At 42.5% G+C, this 19891-nt stretch overlaps 1 protein-coding gene across 1 annotated transcript; it reads left to right on the top strand.

Annotated features, from left to right (window-relative positions):
- Positions 1-2971: 2971 nt before the first annotated feature.
- ACTA2 (actin alpha 2, smooth muscle) lies at positions 2972-18915 on the top strand. The gene is made up of 9 exons (XM_063103366.1): positions 2972-2996; positions 6953-7104; positions 8672-8800; positions 10426-10536; positions 12457-12541; positions 12934-13095; positions 14605-14796; positions 16047-16228; positions 18664-18915. Exons 2-9 carry the CDS (start codon positions 6976-6978, stop codon positions 18805-18807), a joined length of 1134 nt encoding a protein of 377 aa, XP_062959436.1. The 5' UTR covers positions 2972-2996; positions 6953-6975; the 3' UTR covers positions 18808-18915.
- The last annotated feature ends 976 nt before the right edge of the window (positions 18916-19891 follow it).

Here is a 19891-nt window from a genome sequence, read left to right as displayed (position 1 = left end):
TAGTGCTCAGCACAGGCTAGGCAGTGCTTTAGGTGTTTCTTGCTTATTAACTCTTCACATCTCATTACCACCTTGTGATAAGATATAATTATCAACCCTATTTTTCATATAAGAAAGCTAAGGCACAGAGAGGACACGGCCCTAGTAAGCGGTAGTTCTGGAACTTGAACCGTGAGTCATAACTCCTTGTATATTGCTCCCCAAATTTTTGCCTTTACACAAAGATGAGGTCTGAGGGTCAATTGTTACTACATTCCTCTCTCATGTTGCATGTTGTCTGTGTCACATTTGGTATGTCAAGTGTCTTCTCTGATGGGAGAGTCCTCTGATTTTGAAATAAATGAAAATAAGTGAACTACATTACTATCCCCGAAATACCAGCCCTTTCACCCCCGTAGGTAGTGTCAAACATCATACCATTGGAGGTATCAAATCAAATGTTCCATAAAGAATTTCGATTATGCTCAAGTGAAGAATGGAGCAGAGCCTGGAAATCCCTGCAGATCTGTCTAGAGGTGATCATCGTGCCAATGTGGGCTTGAATTTGCATTTGTCTGCTTGGGCTGTCGTCTTAGGAGAAATCAACCTTTGGTTCTCCTAGAGAATTCCGAGAATGGGAGATGGAACAAAACAAATTTTATGAGCTGAACAAAATAGCTAATGATTGTGATCCATCTAGAGAAAACAATTTTTATAGCCCAGTTTTTCAGCAGCAGCAGAAAATCATTTTCCTTACTAGACATCCATGTTATGTGGATACTTGCTGGCACTTACATAGCCTGATTTAAATCTACAAGGTATTGGAGATAAAGAATAATCAAGAAATCATTAGGGAATTATGAAGCACTCACTGCTTACTCAGCTCTGGACTAGGCCCCAAAGAGGATTAAAACTGTCCCAGTTCTCAAGGAGTTTACAATAAATCATCACTAAATAATGTTACCAAGATGGTGGGCGATGTTTGTAGAACAGCACATCTGGAGATGATCCTCGAATGTGTGCTTATAGCTTGGAATTTATTTTATAGTTTCCCTGAACTGCACCCAAGTCTCCAGACACTACCACCTTTCTAATTGCTCCACAACTCCTTGGATACATGGCTGTTGGGCCTGGGAGATATCTGGCCACTCAACTAAAGCTTTCTTTGTACACACACACATACTCATCCAGTGCTGCTTTCTCTCACTGAAGAAACTTGGATGGAATATGAAAGCATAAATCTCAAACCCAGACAATGAGACTGTTTAATCACTTGCTCAGAAATTTATTTTCAGTTGCATGTCCTTCCTGGTTAGTGTCATAGATTATTTAAAAAAAGAAAAAAAAAAAAAACTTGTAAGCAAAACTAAGACTTGAGTTCTCTTCTAATCTGTCTCTTTACATCATCATAGTCTGTTTCTATCAGGTCTATAGACTATAATGAAAGAAGAAATGATGTAAGAATCTTAAAGCTGAGCACCAACACTCTAACACTCTTCTCTCTGGTGTTTAAAGAAACAGTCACTTCATAAAGTTACTGAAGACAGCACAGACACTGCTGCAGACAGAAGCAGGAGGAAAGGGGGTGCTACCTCTACTCAGATTGCCCTCCTATTCAGGAAAGTATGGAATTTTTGCCTCACATGATCCCTGTGATGAAAACCATTGAATTAATCCCAAATGCCAAACTTTATGTTGTACCATGTAGTCTTCATATTTGAGCATTCAGACAGTTTGTTTTGTGATTGGTAGAAACTAGACACAATTGACAGCATCCTGAACACAGAGAAATCCTTTTATGATCTAGCCTTAAGCCATTTAAAATTTTCTAATAATCAATATTGCAATTCCTCAAAGATAAATATGTCTGTACATGTGTATATAGCATAAATCAAACACATCAGACATTGACATGAGTGAACAGCTGTTCACAGCTGTAACATGGAGCCATTCATTCTGGGATTTTTCTCACATGTCAGCAGTCCAGAAATACTCATGGTATCCACCAAGAATATTTCTATTATGAATTTAGTTAGAACCTGGGCTTGGAGGAGGGGAGTAGACAAATGTAAAACCATTGAAGCTATCTATCGACACTTGAGAATAAGAGTTTATATCTTCCAGAAAGGATGGAGTCACCTGGTCTCTCTCTGCTACTTGTCAAAAGGGTTAGTGGGCAGAGAGGAGGACTAGAGAGGCTTCCTCTGAACATTCTCTTTTCTTTCTCAAACTACTTCTGGGACAGAGTGCTCGGTAGTCTCTCTGGTCACAGGATGGCGCCTAATCATGCTGCTAAATTGCTCAGGGACAAATTAGTAGACTTATGTAGTGTACCAAAGGACTAAAGTGGTTATAATAATGCTGACTTCCAAGCTCCTCTTTGTGAAACATGTCAATCCTGTATCTATACTTTTGCTCCTATTTCCTTTAACACCACTCCTGGACTCGATTTGTAAACCCAGTGTGACTACCATAAAATCATCACTCCCTCTACATATTTATGGACTACTGAAGTAATATCTTTCTTTGTTGCAGGCCACCTTTGTAGGAGAATTTTTAAAAGTCTGTGCTGGTCAGAGGCAGCCCCTTTCTGCACTGTGTTCCTTAGGACACGGCCTGCAATGCCAGCAGGACAGCAGACTGGCATCCTCTGAGGAATGTGCAAACCGTGCCTGCATCTGCCGCATTACACTAGCTCCGTATCTCCGGGCATTGCAGCAGTTGTCCTGCAGGCTCAGGGCGTTTATCTCACAGGCAGCTGAACTGCCTCGCATTTCATGAGCAGAGCAGTGGAATGCAGTGGAAGAGACCCAGGCCTCTGGCCACCCAGATTAGAGAGTTTTGTGCTGAGGTCCCTATATGGTTGTGTTAGCCTGAACGACAGGCTCAAGTCTGTCTTTGCTCCTTGTTTGGGAAGCAAGTGGGAGGGGAGCAGGCCAAGGGGCTATATAACCCTTCAGCATTCAGCTTCCCTGAACACCACCCAGACCAGAGAAGCCCAGCCAAGCACTGTCAGGGTAAGTGCCCCCGCCCAGAGATGTGACTTATCGATTACAGGGGCTCTTTTATTACCCTGTATAATCAGACGTCGGCTGCAGGGATTTGGCTGGGCTTCTGTGCTCTGCTATTTTTGAATGAAGATTGTATTCCTAAAATAATTGTAATGTTTAGCTCTAATGATCTGACATGAAAGACAAAACTAATATGCAGCTTGGCGTAGTAGAGGAGGTGGAGAGGAAGATGAAATAAAATTTTTACTCATGCATGTCATCTATAAAATCTGTTTATACTAAACCAACAGCCCAGATCTTGCAAGACATTGTAGATGTGCAGTCTAGCTGTTTGTAATAAGTTACACATTTATTTATATTTAGGCACTGGAAGCTCAGGGATTTGTTTGTGGTTCAGATTTTGGTGTAGTGATTTTTCAGCGGACTGTATCTCCAGAGCAGCTAAGGTGCCTGGAAGTGGATTTTAGAAGTGAACAGAGGGTAGTTGCCTAGTCTTTGATTTTGGCTGGATTGGTGTATTTGCTTCTGGGCACCCATGGCTCTCACAAGCAGTGTCTTATGTTGGAAATGCATATTTCTTGAATGCATCTGTGAGCTTACATGTTAAGATCTGCATTATGGGTCATTTGCAGCAGAGCATAGCAGGCAACCAACCGAATCTTTCTCTTCAAAAAAAGAGGGAAGGAGCAGACTTTGCATCTGACAGCTGTGTGTGTCTCAGCCCCTGGGATTTCTGGTTTGCATTTCTCTCAGCCTAAAGTTCTGCTCAGCCTGGTGAGGTGAACATGACTGTGCAACCAGCCCTGCTACCCCAGGCTGAACTTTCCTGTAAACCAGGGCTTGGCAGCTTCAGCCTGGACTGGAGTTTTCACACTGAGATTTTCTTGAATTTTGTGATTCATGACTAAATATGGTTTGCGTTTCATGACCAATGAGCTGGGAACTGTAACATCCTTTCCCCCTTCCCCTCCCACTAACTACTCTTTTTTGGCATAAAATGTACTCTAGGCAGCTGGAGCAAACACCCTAACCCGGGTGCAGTTCCAAAAGCAGACGTTCATGTTTTACCTAATTAGGAAACGCTTTGCTCCAAAGCAGCTGCTCATTCAGGTTAGATAAGAGTTGTGAACCACTGAGCCAGCTCTTTCCGGGGACACAGAGACTTCTTCTGTAATGACAGCAGTGCTTCTTTCAGAGGTTATAAAATTCTTCCTGAATATTTTCTGCCAAATAAAAATACGTTTATTGAATTTTGAGGTTTTTTTCTGTATTCTTCCCGACGCTAAGGGTCTGACTACTTTTTTCTGCAGGTATTCAGACACTCCCCCAAACCATTCTTGCCTAACAAAAAGGGGTTAAGGATATCCTTGTGTTCATTGTGGTCGTACCTCCCCATTTGCAGAGACCACCTGAATTCCAAATATTTTATCCCATTTTCAGTCCTTCCTTTTGGTGTGGAAAGTGTGCTTAGCACATCACAGAGGGCCTGCTGATCCCTCAGTGCTGGCTGCCTCTTGACAGATGTCCCAGATTCTTCCTGCTTCTTCTGTCTTACCTCCCTTATATAGTTCTCTCCTCTCTTCTAAAGTTCTTAATCTGCTAGGAAAAAAAAACAAATCACATGAATGCCAAACTTAATTCAGTGTGTGGAACAGGAAGGGAAGGGTGGGGGAAAAAAAAGGCGAGCCATTGATAATTCCCGTTTTCCATTCTTGCAAGTGGAATCCACATGTTGAGGATTTTTCTTCTAAGCCTGGGGCAGAGTAGGAAGAAAGCAAAGATGAAACATAGAAAGCTCTGGATCATGATAATAGTCATAAAATGATATTAACAATAATGAGGATGAAACTAACATTTACTGAGAAATTATCATGTGTATGCCATTAGGAATTATTTTAAATGCTTTTTTAAAAAATCTAATATCCATAAGAACTCTGTAAGGTATGTACCAATACTATCGCTGTTTTATAATTAAGAAAACCGTGATTCATAGATGTTAAATAACTTTCTAAATCACACAGCTTTTAAGTGGTGGAGCTCAAATCCGGGCAGTCTGACTCCAGAGTCTGAGCTCATAATCACTGCGCTCTATAATCTCCATTGGCCTAAATTTACCAGTTGGGAGATCTTGGACAAATCACCTCAACTCCCTGAGCCTTGGTTTCCTTGCTTGTCGGATAGAGATGATAGCATACCCTGATTTTAAAATACATCCTCTCTGTTGAGGTTTACGTTCTTCACAAAGGATTATGCTACTTGAAGTACTGTTGTGTGGACGTTCCAGGCAATTGGAAAGACGATGCAGACTTTATTTTGTGGGAGTGGTCTGGCAGAACTCCAACTGTAATAGCTATTTTCTTTTCCTACTTCCCAGAAATGTCCTTAACAGAATGGACTCTTATACCTAGGTCTGGATTTGCAATGAGATCACCAATTTAATAGAAGAATCTCCGTCAACTTGGAATCCTAACTGAGATCTCATTGCCTAGTGGAGAACTCTGGGTGTCCCTCTCTTTACAGAATATTTCCCTCTCATTCTGCTTACAAAAATGAAAGGGATCCTGGATTGGAAGTGAAGGGGTAAACCAAAAGGAACCTGATCTCTGGTTGGAGCTCTGCCTCTAATGACCATGTGCCCTCAAGCAAATCACTTCCCTTGGGTTTTCTCATTTGTAAAAATGAAAGCATTGGATGAAAAATGTCCTCTAATATACCTTCAATTTCCCAAATTTTTTTTTTTTTTTTTTTTTTTTTTTTTTTTGTCGTTTTTTCGTGACCGGCACTCAGCCAGTGAGTGCACTGGTCAGTCCTATATAGGATCCGAACCTGCGGCGGGAGCGTCGCCGCGCTGCCAGCGCAGCACTCTACCAAGTGCGCCACGGGCTCGGCCCCAATTTCCCAAATTTTTAAATGACACTTCTGCTCCAGCCTTTCAAATTTTGTCAAAGGATCCAAGTTTAAAAGTGGGTTATTTAAAATATCATTTTATAACCAAAGGAATACATGCTCAATTTAGAAAATTAAGAAAATATGACAGAACCCAGGGGAGACAATTAGAAACACCTACAAAACCCACCATTTCAAAATAATCTCAGTCAACATCCTGGTAAATATGATTAATCTATTTGCAATGCGTAAAAATACATTTTTAATGGGATCATACGATGTCACTTTCTGTAACCTATTATTCTTACATAAGAATATACTGTTAGCTTATCCTTTTACTCACCTTTCCTAATGGCAGCAAAGTGTTCTGCTACACGATGTAAAACTTATCAGACTCATCCTCACTTGCTGGGCTTTTAGATTATCAGTGACTTTTATTAATGGCAGATAATCACGGCCCCTAAAATTTAAAGCACCTTTTTAGAAAGTTTTGATTTGTTTGAATGTTTCTCTGAGGATAAAAGTCCTCAGGATCCAAAAGAGATTTTTTTTCTTTTAAACATTTACATTAAATACTTAAACATTTAAAAATTTTCTCATGCTCCTCATCCCTCAAAGTCTAACTTTTTGAAGCAATTTTAAAAAATTATAACGTGTCTAGAAAAATGTGACTTTGGGTTGATACAGACAGAAAGTTCTGGAAAATTCTTTAATGTATGGTAAGCGGCTTGGCCCTGTGAAGATCTGGTCTCCTCGTCTGAGATGCCCATCTGTGCTCTAGTTTGCTCATTCATTCACTCGCTTAGTCCGTCTTTAAAGTGCCAATGAGAGAGAAGGTGAGATGTACCTGCCACTGCTAAGGGCCAGTTGTGTAAACACAGAAGTCAGAGTTTCAGCTCATCAAAGGTTTATGGTCTAATTAAAGTACTTGGAGATAAATGCTTTGTCAGATAAGCAGGAGAGAGGGCTTGGAGATCCGAGGAGGGGCCCAAGCCCAGCCTGGACGTGGGAGTGGTCAGGTAAGTGCCACAACTGCTGGGTTACAGCTGAGGCTGCTCCCTCCCTGTTTTCTGCAGAACATTGTGAAGCAGCTCCAGCCATGTGTGAAGAAGAGGACAGCACCGCCCTGGTGTGTGACAATGGCTCTGGGCTCTGTAAAGCTGGCTTTGCTGGGGACGATGCTCCCAGGGCTGTTTTCCCATCCATTGTGGGACGTCCCAGACATCAGGTGAGCAAAACTCTGATTGGACCAGAGGAGAGCAGGGCTATAGATTAGGTCCCTCTGTGTCCATGTGTATCCAGAGATGATCTGAGTCTCTGCCCAGAAGTTATGTAACTTTGTTAAAAATATACCTGTGTTGGTTCATGTCCAGGAGTAAATGCCAATTTCATACATAATGCAGACTGATTATCTGGGTGTCTATCAGATATAAAGTTTGCCCCTTTTTCATATGTTCTTTTTGTCTAAATATAGTCATTGTCAACATCATCATCCTCATCACCATCGTATCATCATCATCAGAAATACTTGCAAGTTCTCCTGGATGTATACCATAGTTACTCTTTGGAAGGAAACGAAAACAAAAGGCCAGGTCACCCAAACTCATAGACCTTGGTGTTAGATGAAAGCAAGCATTGATGTCAAATGTAATTTTACATAATGTTAGTTTTCAAACAGAATATATCCAGGCAGCCACATGGTGATTTTATGTATTATGTATAAACAAAATATTGGTGATTTCACCTCAGAAATTCTCCTTCACATCAGAAATATATTTTGTGCATTGAACCAACCTCATTTATGACTCTCAGCTTGGCATATATTCAAAAGAATAAGTAATCAAAGCCTCTTTCTTTTTTTTTTTTCTTTTCTTTTTCTGACCGGTAAGGGGATCGCAACCCTCGGCATGGTGTTGCCTGCACCACGCTCAGCCTGTGAGCGCACCGGCCATCCCTATATAGGATCTGAACCCATGGCCTCGGCGCTAACAGCGCCACACTCTCCCGAGTGAGCCACGGGGCCAGCCCTCAAAGCCTCTTTCAATGCACAAAATCTGTCTTTCTCTTTGTTGAACTTTGTACAAAGAAGATATTTGTACATGCCAGTATTCTATATACCTATAGTGGCCATGGCTGTTTTGCAATTCTAAAATAGTCACTCCAGTGCAATTTAAAATCTAGTAATGAGAATTTTTTTAAGACTTCACCTTAATGATTAAAAAAATGCAGCTGACTAGTTTAGGCAAATATCTTAATAGCTGGTTGGTATAGAGTTGGTTGGTATAGATTTATCTATTAGAAATCAAGCATCAAGGTTATTTGTAGAAGTAATGCTTTTGCTTATAATGGTTAGAAAACAATATTTATATACTTTTGGGTAGAAAACAACTTTAAAAGTATGGTTTAAAGGATTTATAACAGACAGAATGCCATTTAACTAATATGTAAAATTTCATAAGTTCAACAAATAATTATTGAGTGCCAACTATGTGCCAGGCAATTTGCTATAGTGGTGAAAAAGACAAACATGATCTCTACCCTAACAGAGCTCATCAAGAGACACAGAAAATTAAAAACACAATGTAAAGTTGCCTCTCCCACAGGAGAGGCAGATTCAGTTCTGTTTTCAATCACCAAAGGGATATGGCTTAAGGGCATAGTGACAATGACTCATTACATTGTTGCTGGTCCAAAAGAGAAACTTTCTACCTCAACATTTAACCCTTTGTGATTAGACTCTTATCAATTCACAAGTTTTGGAAGAGGCTGACTCTTAATGTGTTGAACCTTTTTAGGGGGTGATGGTAGGAATGGGACAAAAAGACAGCTATGTGGGTGATGAAGCCCAGAGCAAAAGAGGAATCCTGACCTTGAAGTACCCTATAGAACACGGCATCATCACCAACTGGGACGACATGGAAAAGGTACCGGGAGTTTTGCTTCAGGTTGAGCACTCAGGATGCCTAATTCCTATGGCCTCTGGTTCACAACGTCATGCTACTGCTGGGAAAATAACTGGATCGCATTGCTCAATTGTACTTTTACTTGTTAGTGTTTATTCTGGGTTCTTACTCACTGAAAAAAAAAATCCTGAAATTTTTCTTTAAAAAAAAAAAAGAAATCCTTGCCTACCAGATTTATAAACTAATCAAAAGGAAACAGTTCCATAGATTATAAGAGCAGCCCTTTGCCAGTGGTGGGAATTAACAGTCTGTTGCTCATGTCAACTGGGTTACCCTCCTAGGACAAGTGTTGTATGAGCAGCAGCTCAGAGAATAATCCTTCTTTCATTCCCATCAGAGACCTCTCCATGCAATACAGTTTAAGAGGCATTGAAAAGCTGAGAATAGCCTTAACCAACCAATTGAAAGCTTTTCATTAACTCACCCTGAACATTAAAAAAAAAAAAAAAAGTTTCTTAGTTTTCACTATAGAAAAGGGGACTGTATCATTGGTACCTTTCTGAATACCCCTCAACATATTGAAGCACAATAGCCACTGGTGAACGTTCATAAGTAAATATTTTTAAAATTATCTCCCTGTATTGCATTAAGTAAGGCCTTATCTCCCAGACCTGTACAAAAGAGCTAATGAGGAGAAGAGTTCATTTTGATTTTGATGTTTGCTATTAGGAATTTTAGAAACACCAGTGATCAGAGAAAAAGCAGAAAAAATGATGAGAAAATTACATAAAATTTTAAAAATGCAGCAACATATAATAGAGTTACAATACGTGGCCTTTTATTTACCTATAAGCTTCTCTCTCTCTCTCTCTCTCTCTCACACACACACACACACACACATATTTATCAGAGTGTGCCAACAGAGGCTCTGCCAGCCTGGAGAGCAAAAAGGGTGGTGGATCCAAGAGGCAGGGAAACCTGTTCTCTTGTCCACATACACTGCAAAGGGCAAGTTCTCTGGAAGCATAAAAAGTGGCAATTAGTTTTTAAGGTCAGCTTCATTCATTCATTCATGTATGCATTCACTTGTCCTTTTATTTACTAAACTAGATAATTTTCCCATGAATATTAACTACAATGGAAGGAGTGGGTCAAAAAGATATAGTTGAATAATAATATTTATTCTGGGCCAGGCACTGAGCTGATAGTATCTCTAGGGTTACCTTATGTAATTTGCACAAAGACCCAATGAGGTACATACTGGTTACTTTCTTCCCCATGTTACCAGTGCTAGGACTGGAGCTGAGAAAGGCTAAAAACTGGCCGAAGCTCACACAACCAAGACATGGCGTGCTGGGGTCTGAACCCAGATTTGACTCCAGAGCCTGTGCCCTCAACCACTGCACCATCTCACAAATCTGGGTTTGGGTTTTTGCTCAGTCATTTACTAGATATGAATCCTTGGGTAATGTACTCACATGCTTCCAACTTCAATCTCCACATCTGTAAAAATGTGGACACAAAATGAGGATTTGTAACATTATATCTGGTCCTGGTTTCATTTAGCTCATTCTGGTCCCTTTTGGTGCTCTGCAGTGTCTACGACATCACATCATTGTGTTTCTCCTCTGTCCCCTGCTTCCTAGATCTGGCATCACTCTTTCTACAATGAGCTTCGTGTTGCCCCAGAAGAGCATCCAACCCTGCTCACAGAGGCGCCACTGAACCCCAAAGCCAACCGGGAGAAAATGACCCAGGTGAATATCCACCCTAGCACCCAGCACCTTAGAATTTGGGGGAAGTCCTGTTAGAAAGGGGCTAAGCAGGACAGCAGAGAGAAGACCCCAACCAGCAAGTCCACCGACACACTGACAACTTTCCTGCAACTCAGAGACTCCAGATGACAGGAACATACTGATGGTACGCACATCTTTACTGCAGGATCATCCTTTGGACCTCCAAGAACCATAGAAATTTAAAAGATTTAATTGAGATGGGGTCATGTTTAGGTTAAAAACTTCTAAGGAGAAGTCATTCCAAAATGCAGTGTAACATACAGTAGGAATTTTGGTTCTGGAGTCAGACAGATCTAGTTGGACTTACCAGGATCCATCACTTACCAGTTATGCGATCTTAAAGAACCCACTTAATTTCTCAGAGCCTCAGTTTCCTTGTCTATAAGCTGGGATAGTACTAGTACTATTATTTTTCAAAGGATTGTTGTGAAGATTAATGAGACAAAATGATAAATGTGTATCATGGTGCCCGACATAATAAACAATCAACAAATAATAATTATTATTGTCATTAAGACCTTACAGCAGTAGACCACCCAGTTCACCAGCCAGAGAAAGTTTCTAGTTTGGATGAGCTATTAATAATAGCATCTACTGTCAATTCACACTTGCTGTGGTCAAGTACTAGACTAAGCATTTTACATGCATTGTCCCTTTAACTCCTAACAACCTAAAACAGGAACTATTAGTATCTTGATTATATAAATGAAGAGATCAAGACTCAGATACATTAAGTGATTTTCCCAAGGATGCACAACTAGAAGTGGTAGAGCCTGGAATTGACCCATGATCTTTTGTCCTTGGAGAATCATAAGTGTAAACACTGCAGGGTCTTTTCCTTGGAAGAGCTCTTGGTGCTTACACCAGCAATTATTCTCTACAAGGGAGCATCTGTGTGCCTGGGAATTGCTCCCTCTAGCAAGAAACGCTGCTTCTGATGACAGTTATTGCTCCTGTGAATGGTGTGAAGGCAGAAAAATAGTTGGGAATTACGCCTATCTAGCAAATGATATCAGACATTCTGGTTAATAGACCAGTAAGGGTTTTACAGATGAAAAAATGAAGTCCCATGTATGTCTCCTGATGTGCAAACTTCTCATGAGTGACCTGGAAGGGCTTTGGTTCTATTCGTCCCTGGACTGGGTGAGCTGGGGCATTGACAGTCGTACGCAGTCCTCCATGATCATCAGTTCCTGTCATCCTGGAATCCGGTGCCCTCCCACTGCAGCCAAAGAGGCCTCAGATTCTAGGGCAAGCATTGACCCAGAAACTACATAAAAAGAGGTTAAATGGAACCTCAGACAAATCACAGCACTGGGCTAATTCCAATTAGTTGGAGCTTCAGGTTTAAAAGGTCTTTTTCTTAGTGCCAGAGAAATCAAAACATAGGTGTTGTCTTTCCTTTTTTCCTTTTTTTTTTTTTTTTTTCTGGCTTTGATATTGTTAATAAGACTTAGACTGTCTACACTGAAGGAGCCTGAGAACTCATCTAGTCCAAACTCTTCCTCTATTTACAGTTGAAAAGCCTGAAATAAAGCTCACATCAGTCAACTATTAATTTGGTGAATTCTTCCAGGTCACATTCAAGTCAAGGCCAGGGCTCAAGAGAGAAGCTAGACCCTCCTTTCCCCTGGCCAGGCCGTGTGTGCATACAACCTCCGCCCCTCCCTCTCCCATCAGGTCACCGATGTGACAGTCTGTCCATTCACACCGTCAGTTCTCCTCTTCTAGTGACCAGGACTGCCTTGGCCTCTTTTACCTTGGTCTCCTCTGCCCAGAACCAGGCAGGCCCATCTGCATCCTTCAACAAGGTGTATGCTCTTGAACACTTTTCAGAAGACTGGCCACATCATTAACTAAGCTCTTTGGGTTGCTTTGCAGATTATGTTTGAGACTTTCAATGTCCCAGCCATGTATGTGGCTATCCAGGCTGTGCTGTCCCTCTACGCCTCTGGACGTACAACTGGTAGGTGGCTGGGAGCAATGGAGAGCCCTGATTGAATACACTGCCAGTTACAGGGTTTGACGACTGTAAATGTGTGGGTGTAATGGACTGGGGTGAGTTAGTATTGACAGTGCTGATCCTAGCCCTAAAAGAGCTTCTCACCTGTCAAAATAAGCCCTTGACCTCCTATTTCTGGCAGGACTTTTTCTACTGTTTCCCTCTTGCTGTTCCTCCTTTCTTCCATCTTCCCCAAGCCCTGCCCTGCCTCACATCTCCTATCAAATACCCTCTTTCCTCCTTCCAAATAAGGGACTTAGAAGTTCCCCCTCCCCTAAGACTTCCTTCTACCAGACCAGCAAGTGACTGCACACCAGCTGCTGTGGTGGCTTTTATCATGCCCCATTGTCCCCCAGGCATCGTGCTGGACTCTGGAGATGGAGTCACCCACAACGTGCCCATCTATGAGGGCTATGCCCTGCCCCACGCCATCATGCGTCTGGACCTGGCTGGCCGAGATCTCACCGACTACCTCATGAAGATCCTGACCGAGCGTGGCTATTCCTTCGTGACTACCGGTGAGGCCCATGGGAAATAAAGGGGAGAGAGTGTAGGACAGTATGTTGTTCCCAGTAACTTACAGGACCACAGTGACTATCCAAGGAGATGATGGGAGGGAGTCTTGCAAATGGCAAGGCCTGACTCTAATGCACAGAGCAAAACATGGCGTTTTTGCTATGTGAAGTTGCAAAACAATTATACTATTTCCTTGAGGACAGTTAGAGTTGTCTAGTGTTATGAGCTAGTCAGAGTTGTGTTACCTGAGCATTTTTTAATCCCTTCTATTGACAAATAGAAAAGAGAATGTGCAGAGACTGAAAATGGCATGATGTAGTATTGGCAGTCTTTAGAGACATCTAGACAGAACATGGGACCCAACTATCATTCACTATGTGACCTTGGACAAGTTAACCAATCTTGCTGAGCCATCATCTCTTTATCTGTAAAATGGGGATAATAACTGACCCTATCTCACATGATTACTGTGAGCATAAAATGAGGTCATGCATGTGGAATTCCCAGTACAGAGTAAGCATTCAATAATTGCTAGCTATTTGCCAGCCCAGCAGGCAGGGAGGGGTACGTGTCCTCAGACTCTGAGCCGGTGCCACCCTGTGTTCCTCCACAAGAAGGCAGTGTCAGGCATTACTAGGAACGTTGAGATGGCCTCAGTGCCTTTGGCTCTAGCTGCCTGTCCTCCCCTCACCAATTTAGCGTTGTCCAAATGATTAATTTTCTGGACATACCTGAGGCTTATTCTGGGGTTCTCAGTTTGAGCCCTGATGGTGTTAAAGTCCCCTTTTGTGGTCTGGAGTTGAATTAATTTCATTCTTCCTCTGATCCCCACAAAGACACCTCCAAAAGGTTCCCAAGGGCTGACATGCAACCCATAACTTAGATCTTCAGAGCCCAGGAGTATGAAATGTATCTGCCTGCCCACTCCTTCCACATCTCCTTCGATATGCACCACTGGAGCCTTCTGGAACAGGACTGGTCCTGAGCCAGCACCGCCTCTTTCTGGAAGGTGATCAGTGGGCCAAAGGTGTGAGCTGGACTCTACCTGGGCCAGGCTGCACGGGTCTCTGAGGCTTTTTGAAAATCATGAGGTACCTGAGGAGCTGGTTAGCATAAGACTTTCTGGTCAACTCAAACTCCTGTATAATCATCTGTTATAAAACAATTATAACGTAGGATGATTAGTTATCCTGCAAAAAAAAAAAAAAGTTACTGCATGAAAGGATTCCCTGCTCTGTGCCTTTCTCTAGCTAGCTCATTTTCTTCCTGTAATGCATTTTCCAGACAATATTTACTAAGACCTACTATGTGTCAGACACTGTGCTAGGAACAGAGATGTCTCCCTGGTAGACCTACAATGTAATTACCGTCATGGGTTTTGGATTGCAGAGCATTGAACTGACACTTTTTTGAAGGAACATGTGCTGGGGGAGAGACTGAAGTGAGGCAGATGGATTTTTACCAACTGTGAAACCCTCACATTTGCCATAATGTTTGTATCTGGTTGGCAGCTGAGCGTGAGATTGTCCGCGACATCAAGGAGAAACTGTGCTATGTAGCTCTGGACTTTGAAAATGAGATGGCCACTGCTGCGTCCTCCTCCTCCCTTGAGAAGAGCTACGAGCTGCCTGACGGGCAGGTGATCACCATTGGGAACGAACGCTTCCGCTGCCCAGAGACCCTGTTCCAGCCGTCCTTCATTGGTAGGCAACAAACACCCCTTTCCTGGGGAGGGGACTCACCCTATTCCCCCATGTCCAACCAGCCCTTGGCTACCAATACCCTTCTGCACATGGAGACATGGGACAGGGGCCCAAAGACCAAAAGCATTTCCAAACCAGGGAAAGGGAAAGTATCACATTTTCAAGGTTAGAAGACTTAAGGAGGCCACGAAAGTTTTCTTTCTAGGAAAACACTATTTCTATTGTCATCAAGCCAAAAGCATTCTTGTGTATGGTGAGAGAATTAAATATTGTCTGTGCTTAGGACACAGTGGAGCCTCTGGGGTGGGCAGGGAGAGTGTGCTGAGAGCTGAGAGTTTGGGGATGGGGAGAGAGAAAAATGGAACAGCACCCAAGGGAGCCTGTTCCCACGTTAGCACTGACTTCAGGAGAGGGATTCACACAGTTGTTTAGAGATACAGGCTCCGGGAGGAGCGAGCCTGGGTTTGAGTCTTAGCTCTACTTTCATGATCTTGGGAAAGTCCCTTAATCTCCCCAAATCCCCAGTTTCATGTATAAAATGAAAATTTTAATAGTGCCTCTATCACAGGACGGCTCTGAGAGTTACAGGAGATATATGCAGAGCACTTAGCCCAGTGCCTGGCAAAACAAGCATCCGATAATTATTAGATGTTGTTAGTAATTAATAATTAGGCATTACTGTTGCTACTATTATTATCACATCACAGCCCTGCAAACAATGGACGCCTAGAGGTTTTTTTCAAAAGACCCATCAGAAATTAACAAAAAAGTTCAGACAAAAGAAAATTTATCAAGTTTGAAAAAAAATAAGTCTTTGCCAAATAGGACAAAACATTTCTCTGATGATTCAGCACCATTTAGCTTTCGGCAGGAGAGAAAGGAAGTGGCCAAAGACAGACCCGGGAGAGTTCTGAGCAACGGCTCTGACACTGGCTCAGTGTGGGAACTATGAGAGGAATCTGAAGGCTTTGCTCCTTATTTAACCACACATAGCAGTGCATCTATTTAAAAATCACTGATATGTTGTAGTCCCACGCTGGCTATGCTGCAAAAGGGCTTCCTCAGTAGACAAAAGCAGGAAGACAAGGAGCATAACAAGGCCCTTTAGTCTCTCAGATGGGTTGTTCCTGGATTCTTATGCCTGACCAGCCTCAGTCTAGTGCTAGATCATCCAGTCGCTTAGCTCAGCTTCTATGTCTCATCTGGGTCTTACCACCACCCAAGGACTATGGCCTGTGTCTCTTTTCCAGGGATGGAGTCTGCTGGCATCCATGAAACGACCTACAACAGCATCATGAAGTGTGACATTGACATCAGGAAGGACCTCTATGCTAACAATGTCCTCTCAGGGGGCACCACCATGTACCCCGGCATTGCTGACCGGATGCAGAAGGAGATCACAGCCCTGGCACCCAGCACCATGAAGATCAAGGTACTGTTCAGTGCAGACCTCCCTTTGGCTATGTCCCCAGCACTGTCAGACCTATAACCACATGTGAAGGATTCCTAAGGGGCCATATCTTGTCACATGCAGCCATGGGTTCTAGGACTAGGCAGTGGGTAAAAATCCACACATCCCAGACTTCATAGGATATAAACCAATCAAGTTTATAAGAGGAACTGAATTATTTAAAACAAAATTTGATCTATACTTATCCTTGCCTATCAGCTACCTTCAGCAGCTGCAATCAAGTTCAACAGAGCTCCCCATGTGCTTACATCTCTTTAAAAAATATATATAAAATACATATTTTGTTGTTTTTCCTCATCACAAAAATAATCTATCTCATGTGAATACTAAAAAAAAAAAATACAGATGAGCTAGATTTATTTCTTTAGTAATTTAAACCCTATAGATTCAGTAGCTTTTACTCTTCTTTCACTACTGAATGTGCCCACGTCCCAGTGGCCAGGAATTAGAATTCTATCTTCATCTCTGTGTCTGGCACATCTTTTGATATAGCTGCTCAAAAGCACACAATGACTCTAGGATGACCAAGCTCAGTCCCTGAGCCACCCAGGGCCCCTATATGGTGTGAGTGTTGAGTCCTTATTCAGTGAACTCAGGGATTAAATGGAGATCATTCTTTGAAGGCAACCTTACATGTGGCTGGTGTCTTCTCAAAGTCTATTAACACTCTCTGAAATCCGAAGGCCATGCTGGTACCCTCTGACCCATGTCACAGGATGCAGAAGGGACAATTCTAGTGCAGTTCACACACACACGAGAAGTCTTCAAACAAGTCCTCTGTTGTTTGCACTCCCTTCTCTTTTCGGAAACAGTATGTGGCTAACACGGAGTATGCTAGACTAAGACATGCTCGCTGTCTCCACAATCAGCTCTGGGCAATCCTGCCCTAAAAGACTTCAACATCAGAGAAGAGAAACTGTTTTCTGAAGGGTTTGTGTTTTGGGGTGACCCTCCCACACTGGAGGGAGGGGGTGAAGCCAGCTGCTGGGCTTACCGCAGAGCCAGCCTAGTTGAAGGTATATAACAAAGAGAGGCTGCAGCTGGAGTTGGCAGCTCCCAGTTCTCCGAACCTGGCTTGATTAGAAACGAATGTGAAACTTAAGGTGACTGTGTGGTGAGAGAGTATAGGGAACCATTGAAAACCTGGGAAAGTGAGGCGATAACATTAGGGGAAAATGAAACTGGGTGAGGGATCTATGCAATGTCCGTGTACTACCTTTGTAACTTTTCTGGAAATCTAAAATCATCCCAAAATAAAAAGGTTATTTCTAAAGCAAAATAAAACAAAACAAAAACCTGAAAATGCTCATATTCAAGTACTGGGTTTGCCACTGATACAACTGGTATGACTTGAGTCAGTTATTTAAACCTGTCTCGGCCTTTTTTTTCTTCATATGTAATATGGGAGTAATTTAATACTTACTCTTCAAGGTCGTTATGAGAATTAAATGAGATAGTACATGCAAAATGCTTACCATGGTGCCTGGTACATAGTAAGCGCTCAGTAAATGTCAGCTATTGGTATTAAACAACAAATGCTCAACCAGAGCTTGGGAGATATAAGGAAATTAAACCCTTTAACCACAGTTTCAGAAACACCTTGTCTGTTGCCAAAAGTGTCCATTTCCCTTTCTACCCAAGAAGCCAAGCTGGAATGAAATTTGGAATTGCCCAACTGTAGCTATTTTTTGAGCTGCTGCAGGTGGACGAGACCCCTGGTCAGATCCACTGCTCTCTGTGTGTAAAGCATTAATTTATTTAAGAAACATGAGCATGACCTTGTATGTCAGGCCTGTGTGCTGGGAAAGGCCAGCCAATGTAGCTGAGAGAGGAACCCATCCCAGGGGAACGTTCATCCCTACAGGGACCCTGTGTCTCTGGATGTTAAGCAGTGCATCTGGGTGGCCTTTCAAAGAGTGACAGTTGACTTAAGCTGGTGGAAAAATACTCATATAGAAATTTCTGGCACAATTAAAACTTCTCCTTTGAAGAATGCTGGTGTTTGTTTCTATAGAGGGTGTGTGTGGTGCTCAGTTCCGAGGCAGAGCTTACGGAAATCAGAGGCATTGTCAGAGCTCCTAAATGGAGGCCATGGTAGGATTCAGGGCCAACTTTCAGTTTGCTCAGTAATGTGGTAGAGGAGTTAGGGATGGTCGGGAATAGACTGCATGAGGGAAGGCAGAAAAACAAAGGTATTCACTGCAGAATCTCTGAATCGGCGGCCTCTCCACACCTCCTTGTCCTGTAACAGCCCAGAGTGTCCCTGCTGCTGCTCAAGAAACCACAGCGGAAATGTGGCCCATGGCAGAACACCCAGGAGCTGTCCTGTGCTACTGCCACTGCACTAATGACCTTTCTTTCTCTACCCCCCCCCCCCCCCCCCCCCCCCCCGGCAGATCATCGCCCCTCCAGAGCGCAAGTACTCGGTGTGGATCGGAGGCTCCATCCTGGCCTCGCTGTCCACCTTCCAGCAGATGTGGATCAGCAAGCAGGAGTACGACGAGGCCGGGCCCTCCATCGTGCACCGCAAGTGCTTCTGAGACGCTCGCCCGCTCTGTTGTCTCCTGCACACGACTGTGAATGTTTTGTGGAGTAATGCCTTCAGTTTCTTTCCAAATCATTCCTGGCCAAAGCTCTGATCGTTACCTATGTGTGTTTTAATAAATCTTAAATGTGCTCCCGGTAACGTCTGGCATTGGCTGATCGTTTCTGCAAGGTTGACCTCACTCCTTGCTCGGTGGCTCCTTCTAGTGGTCCAGCCGAGAACGCGACGCACTTGGCACCGATGTTTCCCAGGCAAAGAAAGGGTAGAATCCCAGCAGGAACACGGGAAGCTCCACTTACGTTCTGTAAATGGAAGGAATTGAGACTACACGGGAGAATAAAAGAACGAACACAGATTAAAGTGTATCAGTGGGATATCTACAATGACTCCCCAACGTGTGGAGTGATTATATTACTTTACATTCATAACTCCAGTACTGGTAGCCTGATTGATGAAAACAAAAATAACAATTATCATATATATACACACACGTACATATATATACATATATATATACTCATTATATATATTAAAATTCATACCTTGTACATTAAGTCTCACACATTTCCCACATGTATATATGTATATATGTGTGACTGTTCATATACAATTTATGACTTTTAATATATATGTACTATATATTTAACTCTATATATCTATATAAAGTATAACTTTTAAGTTTATTGGGGGAAACATAGATTTTTTTAAAAAACACTGAGAAACACTGCTTTAAAACCTCACTACACACTTGGACCATCCGTCTCCTTTCTGATCAATACCTGTGTTAGAAAAGGATACTATGGATATATTCACACCAGAAGGGATGAGACAATAACAATACTTTCCAAGGACCACTAGCATCCATACAAAGGATTTTACACATACCGTCTCTCATTTATTCTTCGAAACTATGTGGGGAAAGTAGTATTATCAGCCCATTTCACGGATGAGACAGAGGTTGCTCCAGAAGCAGAGTTACTTAGGGGAGCTACCAACTTCAACTGTTCCTTTGCCCATTTGACCTGGGAGGTACAAAATGTTAAAAACAAACAAACAAACAACAACAACAAAAAAAAACC

Source organism: Cynocephalus volans, chromosome 7, assembly GCF_027409185.1.
Source record: "Cynocephalus volans isolate mCynVol1 chromosome 7, mCynVol1.pri, whole genome shotgun sequence".
Lineage (NCBI taxonomy): Eukaryota > Metazoa > Chordata > Mammalia > Dermoptera > Cynocephalidae > Cynocephalus > Cynocephalus volans.
The sequence above is the reverse complement of the archived record's forward strand: the minus strand, read 5'-3'. Positions and strand labels throughout refer to the sequence as shown.

Coding starts and splice junctions, on each gene's coding strand:
- ACTA2 (XM_063103366.1), top strand. CDS start 6,976: ATGTGTGAAGAAGAGGACAGCACCGCCCTGGTGTGTGACAATGGCTCT. Junction 8,801..10,425: donor ACTGGGACGACATGGAAAAG/GTACCGGGAGTT, acceptor CCTGCTTCCTAG/ATCTGGCATCACTCTTTCTA. Junction 16,229..18,663: donor CCAGCACCATGAAGATCAAG/GTACTGTTCAGT, acceptor CCCCCCCGGCAG/ATCATCGCCCCTCCAGAGCG.